Source organism: Oncorhynchus clarkii, chromosome 25 (assembly GCF_045791955.1).
Source record: "Oncorhynchus clarkii lewisi isolate Uvic-CL-2024 chromosome 25, UVic_Ocla_1.0, whole genome shotgun sequence".
NCBI lineage: Eukaryota > Metazoa > Chordata > Actinopteri > Salmoniformes > Salmonidae > Oncorhynchus > Oncorhynchus clarkii.
Window position 1 is genome coordinate 41,888,303 of NC_092171.1, and position 8,681 is coordinate 41,896,983.

At 45.3% G+C, this 8,681-nt stretch overlaps 1 protein-coding gene across 1 annotated transcript in view; it reads left to right on the forward strand.

Moving 5' to 3' along the window:
* The first annotated feature begins 479 nt into the window (after positions 1–479).
* Positions 480–8,681, forward strand: part of LOC139383819 (deubiquitinase DESI2-like) — a 15,423-nt gene continuing 7,221 nt past the window's right edge. The window contains exon 1 of the mRNA XM_071128390.1: positions 480–1,526. Within this exon, the coding sequence (XP_070984491.1) occupies positions 1,488–1,526 (39 nt within the window). The 5' untranslated portion in view covers positions 480–1,487. The remainder of the gene's footprint in view (positions 1,527–8,681) is intronic.

Here is an 8,681-nt window from a genome sequence, read left to right on the forward strand (position 1 = left end):
GGAGGACCAGCGATGTTCTCTGTTTAGTGAGTCCTCCAGATCAGAGGCAGTAGGGAGGACCAGGGATGTTCTCTGTTTAGTGAGTCCTCCAGATCAGAGGCAGCAGTGGTCTAAAGGCACTGCATCCCAGTGCAAGAGGCATCACTACAGTCCCTGGTTTGAATCCAGACTATCACATCTGGCTGTGATTGGGAATCCTATAGGGCGGGCGCATAATTGGCCCAGCGTCTTCCGGATTTGGCCGGGGTAGGCCGTCATTTAAAAAAAGAATTTGTTCTTATCTGACATTCCTAGAAAAATAAAAGTTACATAAAATTACAAACAATTACTATTCTATTTGAGATGGGTGCTCATCCCTCACCACTTTTGCCCGTTCTAGTCACGGGCCATAGACCGGTTTGCCACCGCTCAACATAATCGAATCCACCCATTCCCATTCACAGAGAACCCGGCTCGTCCACAGGACGTTCCGCCAGCTGTGAGACACGGTTCGGATGATGTCATTCACTTTCTTTCGAGCAGTTTTCACGAGACCGGAGGACACCGTTTTTTTTGTGTTGCGGTGAGAGATACGATTGGGAAGGGGAGGATATCTCGTCGAACGGACAGAGACAGAGGACGGTAGTTGACTACCTACGGCAAAACGACACGACTCTAACGGTTTGTCTGTGTGATGAGGGCCACATCATGCACCACTGATACCGTCTACGCTGTTGCTAGCTTTTCACCACACAGCTGACAAGCCAAAAGTGAACCGTAAAACAATACGTGAATCTATAGCCAGCTAGCTTTTATATACTATCTATTTTGCCATACAGCCTTCAGTGGCCGCATTTGAGAGAAAAGTGAAATTAGGTGGCTCTCGACCTGGCTGACATTTCCGGATTCGAACACTCGTATATTCATCCTCCCAGCGGTGTTGTTTTAGCGTCTCAATATACACGCAATTGATCGCTATTTATGTGACAACGGAGGCAAGCAAAGTGCAACTAACGCTAACCATCATTTCATTTTCAGAGGGCCTATTTTTCTTGCTTTGGGAATATAAATGGGCAGTGTTCAACAGTTCTGTAACTGTCTAGCTCGAGCTAGCTACTGTAGCAAGCTATCTCCGGTCGGGATCTAGTACCGTTATGTGCGTGCCTGTGGTCTTTACAGTCAAAAAGCGAAACATTCGTCGTTCACGTTTCGCTGCCTTGATATTTGATACAGTAATTTTTTCAACATCTACAATCGAGATACCATTGGCTTTGGAACGGGTAGAATTCTTGGACCGATTTTTTTGTTTTGGCTGAGGCATGAGAGACATTCGATCCATCCTTCTATCCCGGTGCTCCATCCAATACGGCGCAGTGTGAGTAGCCCATCCGGGAAGCGCACATCAGCAGAATCGCATCCTATATGCACCTTTGGGGTGTTGGGGGGCTGAAGGTGCTACTATAACGTCGGAGCGGGAGGACGTTGCCTTCCCATCTCAGGATTAAACCATGGCCAATGAACCTGTTATCCTTAATGTGTATGATATGGTAAGATTGTGTGTTGGAAGTTTTCTGTGCATGGGAATCAATGTAACATACTAGCCTATTATTCATACACACACACACACACACACACACACACACACACACACACACACACACACACACACACACACACACACACACACACACACACACACACACACAAGAATGGATATTGAGTCCCTTGATAGACAACCAGCCAGTAACAGTGTTGACCCCTCCTCCCTTCAGATATCTCCAGGCCAACAGTCACAGTGTTGGCCCTTCCTCCCTTAAGTTATCTCCAGGCCAGCAGTCACAGTGTTGGCCCCTCCTCCGTTCAGATATCTCCAGGCCAGCAGTCACAGTGTTGGCCCCTCCTCCATTCAGATATCTCCAGGCCAGCAGTCACAGTGTTGGCTCCTCCTCCCTTCAGATATCTCCAGGCCAGCAGTCACAGTGTTGGCCCCTCCTCCCCTCAGATATCTCCAGGCCAGCAGTCACAGTGTTGGCCCCTCCTCCCCTCAGATATCTCCAGGCCAGCAGTCACAGTGTTGGCCCCTCCTCCCTTCAGATATCTCCAGGCCAGCAGTCACAGTGTTGGCCCCTCCTCCCCTCAGATATCTCCAGGCCAGCAGTCACAGTGTTGGCCCTTCCTCCCCTCAGATATCTCCAGGCCAGCAGTCACAGTGTTGGCCCTTCCTCCCCTCAGATATCTCCAGGCCAGCAGTCACAGTGTTGGCCCCTCCTCCCCTCAGATATCTCCAGGCCAGCAGTCACAGTGTTGGCCCTTCCTCCCCTCAGATATCTCCAGGCCAGCAGTCACAGTGTTGGCCCTTCCTCCCCTCAGATATCTCCAGGCCAGCAGTCACAGTGTTGGCCCCTCCTCCCCTCAGATATCTCCAGGCCAGCAGTCACAGTGTTGGCCCCCTTCCTCCAGGCCAGCAGTCACAGTTATCTCCAGGCCAGCAGTCACAGTGTTGGCCCCTCCTCCCCTCAGATATCTCCAGGCCAGCAGTCACAGTGTTGGCCCCTCCTCCCTTCAGATATCTCCAGGCCAGCAGTCACAGATGAGGATGTCTGAAAGTGACAGTGCTCAAACACCTAATTAAATCCCACTGTTTAAAAAAAAAACTTCATTTAACTAGGCAAGTCAGTTAAGAACTAATTCTTATTTTCAATGACAGCCTAGGAAAAACTGCCTTGTTCAGGGGCAGAACGACAGATTTTTACCTTGTCAGCTTGGGGATTCAATCTTGCAACCTTTGCTAGTCCAACGCTCTAACCACTAGGCTACCTTCCGCCCCACTGTAGCTCTGTTCTGCTGGGATGAGGGATGGGCTGGGACCAGAAATCGTCCCAGGCATTTCAAACACACTGGCCCAGTTGTTCTCATTAAGACTCCCACACCAGCAAAAATGTTTTCCCTAGAAGCACCCCTTATTAGCTGAAACGCTAGCCCGCCCGACTAGCGTCACTACTCTGGACGGTTCTAACCTAGATTACGTGGACAACTACAAATACCTAGGTGTCTGGTTAGACTGTAAACTCTCCTTCCAGACTCACATCAAACATCTCCAATCCAAAATCAAATCTAGAATCGGCTTTCTATTTCGCAACAAAGCCTCCTTCACTCACGCTGCCAAACTTACCCTAGTAAAACTGACTATCCTACCGATCCTCGACTTCGGCGATGTCATCTACAAAATAGCTTCCAATACTCTTCTCAGCAAATTGGATGCAGTCTATCACAGTGCCATCCGTTTTGTCACCAAAGCACCTTATACCACCCACCACTGCGACCGGTACGCTCTAGTCGACTGGCCCTCGCAACATATTAGTCACCAGACCCACTGGCTCCAAGTCATCTATAAGTCTATGCTAGGTAAAGCTCCGCCTAATCTCAGCTCACTGGTCCCGATAACAACACCCACCCATAGCACACGCTCCAGCAGGTATATTTCACTGGTCATCCCCAAAGCCAACACCTCCTTTGGCCGGCTCTCCTTACAGTTCTCTGCTGCCAGTGACTGAAACTAATTGCAAAAATCGCTGAAGCTGGAGACTTACATTTCCCTCACCAACTTTAAACATCTGCTATCTGAGCAGCTAACCGATCACTGCAGCTGTACGTAGGCCATCTGTAAATAGCCCACCCAATCTACCTACCTCATCCTCATATTGTTTTTATTTACTTTGCTGCTCTTTTGCACACCAGTATCACTACTTACACACCAGTATCACTACTTACACACCAGTATCACTACTTACACACCATCATCTGCTCATCATCATCTGCTCATCTATCACTTCAGTGTTAATCTGCTAAATTGTAATTACTTCGCTACTATGGCCTATTTATTGCCTCACCTCCTCATGCCATTTGCACACACTGTATATAGACTTTCTTTTTTCTCTATTGTGTTATTGACTGTATGTTTGTTTATTCCATGTGTAACTCTGTGTTGTTGTTTGTGTTGAACTGCTTTGCTTTATCCTGGCCAGGTCGCAGTTGTAAATGAGAACTTGTTCTCAACCAGCCTACCAGGTTAAATAATTATATATATTTTTAAATCATTATAATTTTGCGTAAAACACCTAATTTAGTCCCACTGGGCTAAAGACTGACTAGCCCATCAGCCAGCCCATTTCCTGTCTAGGACCAAGTCATTGGCTGTAAAACTACAGGTCATGCAAGGGCTGCGTGTCACAACCCCAGAAAGATCGCCATGACGACTCAGCCTGAATATAATTCCCCTGCTTTGTCCATCGCTACATACATTGTCTTTAGCTGCCCTCCTAGAAGTCAAAACGAGGGGCGTTGTTCAAAACAAATGAATCAGTGATTGGATTGTCTCTAACCAATCAGAGTATGAAAATTAATAACATCATCATGTAGCCTCTTGCCCAACCTATCAGATTCTGAGACCATTCAGAACTGTCAGAATGTGTTCGCATTCTAGATATCGTAGGGGGAGGTAAATCCAGACGCATGGTGAATCCAGACTCATGGTTAATCCAGACCCATGGTTAATCCAGACTCGAGGTGAATCTAGACTCATGGTGAATCCAGACTCATGGTGAATCCAGACTCATGGTGAATCCAGACTCATGGTGAATCCAGACTCATGGTGAATCCAGACTCATGGTGAATCCAGACTCATGGTGAATCCAGACTCATGGTGAATCCAGACTCATGGCGAATCCAGACTCATGGCGAATCCAGACTCATGGCGAATCCAGACTCATGGTGAATCCAGACTCATGGTGAATCCAGACTCATGGTGAATCCAGACTCATGGCGAATCCAGACTCATGGCGAATCCAGACTCATGGCGAATCCAGACTCATGGCGAATCCAGACTCATGGTGAATCCAGACTCATGGTTAATCCAGACTCATGGGGAATCCAGACTCATAGTGAATCCAGACTCATGGTGAATCCAGACTCATGGTTAATCCAGACTCATGGTGAATCCAGACTCATGGTGAATCCAGACTCATGGTGAATCCAGACTCATGGTGAATCCAGACTCATGGCGAATCCAGACTCATGGCGAATCCAGACTCATGGTGAATCCAGACTCATGGTGAATCCAGACTCATGGTGAATTCAGACTCATGGTGAATCCAGACTCATGGTGAATCCAGACTCATGGGGAATCCAGACTCATGGTGAATCCAGACTCATGGGGAATCCAGACTCATGGGGAATCCAGACTCATGGGGAATCCAGACTCATGGTGAATCCAGACTCATGGTGAATTCAGACTCATGGTGAATCCAGACTCATGGTGAATCCAGACTCGTGGTGGAGAAGAAACACCAGTTTGGCTGGGTGATGTGGATGGGTAGCCAGGCAACCAGAAAGAGTGATCATGGCTTAGATTGAGAGTCATAGGCTTCATCCCAATTTTCCTCCCTTTGTGTGAACTATAACCAGAATGGATTGGTGGAGATGATATACAATTTAGTCATTCAGCAGACGCTCTTATCCAGAGAGACTTACAGTAGTGAGTCATTTAGCAGACTGTCACATCGCTCTTAAGGAGGAGACCAAGGCGCAGCGTGGTAAGCGTACATTCTTCTTTAATTAAAGCAAGAACACTGAACAAACTAACAAAACAACTAAATTAACCGTGATGCAAATATGAGTAGTGTAGACAGGCAACTAAACATAGAATAAGAACCCACAAATAACCTATGGGAAATGGCTACCTAAAGATGGTCCCCAATCAGAGACAACGATAAACAGCTGCCTCTGATTGGGAACCAATTCAGGCAACCATATACCTACATATACCTAGACATACTAAAACCCCATAGATAAATAAAACCCCCTAGACAATACAAAAACTAACATACCCACCCTCATCACACCCTGACCTGACCAAAATAATAAAGAAAACAAAGATAACTAAGGTCAGGGCGTGACACAGACTCTGTCATCCAGAGAGATTTACAGTATAGAGTCCATAATTTTCATGCTTTTTTCATTCCGGTCCCCCTTGGGAATCGAACCGAACTTTATAAAAAAACATTTGATTGGTTGATTGAAGACTCCCTTCAGCCGTTTTTAAATCCAAGTGCACACTTGGGAAGAAGGGTAAAGATCTGTACTCTGAATGACTGTAATCTCTGAATGACTGTAATCTCTGAATGACTGTAATCTCTGAATGGCTGTAATCTCTGAATGACTGTAATCTCTGAATTACTGTAATCTCTGCAGTAACCAGGTTTCCATCCAACCGTTTAAATGCAGATGAATTTACCTGATGCATTTAAAAAGTCATGGGGCTTAACGGAAACAGGAAATGGCGACAGATGGTGGGATCTTTTTTTTTGTGTCTGTGAGAATTCATTTGTGGTGTGTGCGAATTTTGATATAATAACCATCATATGGAAGTAAACTAGGAGTCAGTCGACTTGATCATATGTTGTGTGGTCGCCCCACTACGACTAGTTTATTAGGCTACACATGAAATGAGTTGTGAACTTCACAGGGTGATGAGCTTGATGCTCCTGTCCAGCAAATATCGAGGGTGTTATTCTGGTGACATGAGGATCGATGCTTGGCGGCCATTTGACAAGTAATAAAATCGGTCTTGTCCATAATAGTGTCATCATTTAGACTAGCCTACCCAGCATTTAGACTAGCCTACCCAGCATTTAGACTAGCCTACCCAGCATTTAGACTAGCCTACCCATCATTTAGACTAGCCTACCCATCATTTAGACTAGCCTACCCAGCATTTAGACTAGCCTACCCATCATTTAGACTAGCCTACCCATCATTTAGACTAGCCTACCCAGCATTTAGACTAGCCTACCCAGCATTTAGACTAGCCTACCCATCATTTAGACTAGCCTACCCATCATTTAGACTAGCCTACCCATCATTTAGACTAGCCTACCCATCATTTAGACTAGCCTACCCATCGTTTAGACTAGCCTACCCATCATTTAGACTAGCCTACCCATCGTTTAGACTAGCCTACCCAGCATTTAGACTAGCCTACCCATCATTTAGACTAGCCTACCCAGCATCAATATCCTGTCCGCGAACATCAATATCCTGTCCACGAAGATCAATATCCTGTCCATGAGCATCAATATCCTGTCCACGAGCATCAATATCCTGTCCACTAGCGTTAATATCCTGTCCACGAGCATCAATATCCTGTCCACGAGCATCAATATCCTGTCCATGAGGAGGAAAGAAAGGACCTCAATTTGCCAAATGTGCTGAGTAGGACGATCTGTATTACATTACAACAGCCACTTACCCTGCATTCAGTGGAAGCCACATCATCTAGCCACTTACCCTGCATTCAGTAGAAGCCACATCATCTAGCCACTTACCCTGCATTCAGTAGAAGCCACATCATCTAGCCACTTACCCTGCATTCAGTGGAAGCCACATCATCTAGCCCAGGGGTGTCAAAGTCAAATGGACGGAGGGCCAAATAAAAAAATCAGCTACAAGACGAGGGCCGGACTGTTCGAATGTTCATTGAAAAAATTTTAAATGACGCATATAGTCTAGTGAACCTAATTGAACCTACTGAAAACCTAACAAATATATTACAATATGATCAGATAAATAAAGCAATATTTTCTTATGGCTCTGTCAGTAATCTTTAATTTTCAACAGACACAAAAGACAAATTTCCTTTATATAAATATCCCCATAACATGAACATTAAATGAAAGAAACCGGTATTCAAGGCACCATCAGTAGACTATATTTTCTATTTTAGCAAAAGTGGGCTAAATTTACTTCAAAGAAAAAACAATAATAGCAATTTTCTATCATCCACTCAACTGAAATATTTTTAAAATATAATTGGATTGAAATACAAAAAAATAAAGTGCAAAAATCTATTAATCAAAAACAACACTTTGTTTAAGGAGAAGTAACATGCAGTGAAAACAAATATTAAATTTTAACTTTTAAACTTGAACTGAGTAAAAACTCTAAATATGTGATTGCACAGTAATGTTCACTTGTTTGAGGTTGAGGGTGATACTTGGTGGTGTCCCATCTTTTCCACAAGTTCATCAATGTTCGGGGTAAGGCTCTGAGCTGAAGAAATCCTCAGAATTGAGTGGAGGTGTTCAGCAGTAAGTCGACTTCTGTGTGATGTTTTGTTCAGGTTCATCAAAGAAAACAGTTGTTCACACAGGTATGTGCTGCCAAACATAGACAACGTTTGAGCAGCCTGGATGCGCAGCTGGGGCATTGTGCCGGGGAGGAAACGGGCGAACTCCGCAGCACCCACTGCCGCATATTTTGCCCTCAGTGCATCATTGCATTGGAGGTCAATCAACTCCATTTGGAGGTTTGGTGGTGAGCTTTCCACGTCAACAGCAAATGGGTTACCGAGCAGTTCCAACCTGCTTTTTTGTGCTTCAAAGTCAGCAAATCGGCGTCGAAAGTCAGCGGCAAGCATACCTATTTTATCAGCCAACTGTGTGCTCGGGAACGCACTGGTAGAGAGCTTCTCTTTCATGGTCTGGCAGCTGGGAAAGTGGCTCAAATTTTCTTTCCGCATCTGCGTCTCCCACAGAGTCAGTTTGGTTTTAAATGCCTTCACTGTACTGTACATATCAGAGATGACACGATCCCGACCCTGCAGCTGCAAGTTTATTGCATTCAGATGACTCGTAATGTCACACAGA